This window comes from Penaeus vannamei, chromosome 12 (genome assembly GCF_042767895.1).
Source record: "Penaeus vannamei isolate JL-2024 chromosome 12, ASM4276789v1, whole genome shotgun sequence".
Taxonomy (NCBI): Eukaryota; Metazoa; Arthropoda; class Malacostraca; order Decapoda; family Penaeidae; genus Penaeus; species Penaeus vannamei.
The window spans coordinates 164612-165998 of NC_091560.1; the positions used below are offsets into that span (position 1 = coordinate 164612).

Below are 1387 nucleotides of genomic sequence, written 5' to 3' on the forward strand. Positions count from 1 at the left end.
TGAAATTATAAGATTTTTCATCATTATTAAAAATAAAAAATCGATTCATACGAACACGCCCACACAAGAACACAAGGACCCCCCGCCCCCCTTCCCCCTCACCTCAAAAAGAAGAAAAACACACAAAAAATCAGAAAAAATTAAAATTATTCAAATAAAAATATAGACGAAAACAAAAAAACTACCAAAACAACAACAACAACAATAACAACAACAACAACAACAACAAACAAACAACAACAAACAACAATAAACAACAACAACAACACTTACCCTCGACGAAACCTGGAACCAAACTCTCGATATTATTATTTTCGAGGAAGAGGGAGAAGATCGGGTGGTCGAAGACGAGCCTGCCGACCTCGGGGGAGCCCAGCTGATTCAGGTTGTTCCCGTCGAGATACAGGTATTCGAGGGACTTCGTGTTGTAGAAGGCGTCGGGGTGGATGTAGCTGAGGGAGGCGAAGGGGGGGAAGAAGGAGGGGGAGAGAGAGAAGAAGGAGTGGGGGAGAGGGAGAAGGGGGAAGGAGGGGGAAAGGGGAGGGGGAGAGGGAGAAGGGAGGGAGAAGGGAAGGGGAGAGAGGAGGGGGAGAAGGAAGGGGAGAGAGGAGGGAGAAGGGAAGGGGAGAGAGGAGGGGAGAAGGGAAGGGGAGAGGGAGGGGAGAGGGAGGGGAGAAGGGAAGAGAGGGGGAAGGAGGAAAAAAGTAGGGAGGGAGAGGGTAGGGAATGGGGTGATGAGACAGAGAGGGAGGCAAAAAAAGGGGAGGGAAGGGGGAGAGGGAGAAGGGAGAAGGGGGAGGGAAGGGAGGGAGAAGGGAGGGAGGAGGTGGGATGAGGCAAGGGAGGAAGAAGGAGGGGAGAGGGAGAGGGGGAAGGAGGAAGGGGGAAGAAAGCTAGGAAGGAGGAGAAAGGGAAGGGGAGCAGGTGGGATGAGGCAAACGGGGGAAGAAGGAGGGGAGAGAGGAGACAAAAAGGAGAGAGGGAAGGAGGAAAAAAGTAGGGAAAAGCATAAAGGGGAAGGGAGAGGTGGAGGAGGCAAGGAGGAGGGATAGGGGAGAGGGGGGAGGAGAGAGAGATGAGAGGGTGAGAAACTTTATTTGGCACCGTTCTTTGGTAAGAAAATGCAATATAATGTATGTTTTTAATGCATGCTATCTCAATAACAACTTTACCCATAAATTTTACAGATTTTGAAAGATAAAATTGCATCCTTTCCATTTTTTTTTTTGAAAGATTTTTTTTTAATGCGTTCCTATATTCACTCTCTCTCTCTTTCTCTGTCTGTCTGTCTCTCCCTTTCTCCCTCTCTCTCTCTCTCTCTTTCTCTCTCCCTCTCTCTTTCTCTGTCTGTCTGTCTCTATCTCTCTCTCTCTCTCTCTCCCTCTGA

General features: G+C 48.5%; 1 protein-coding gene across 1 annotated transcript in view; it reads right to left on the reverse strand.

Annotated features, from left to right (window-relative positions):
- LOC113828217 (insulin-like growth factor-binding protein complex acid labile subunit) overlaps positions 1-452 on the reverse strand; it is a gene marked incomplete at its 5' end in the record, with an annotated part of 2786 nt that extends 2334 nt beyond the window's left edge. The window contains 1 exon segment of the mRNA XM_070128403.1: positions 274-452. Within this exon segment, the coding sequence (XP_069984504.1) occupies positions 274-452 (179 nt within the window).
- Positions 453-1387: the final 935 nt, after the last annotated feature.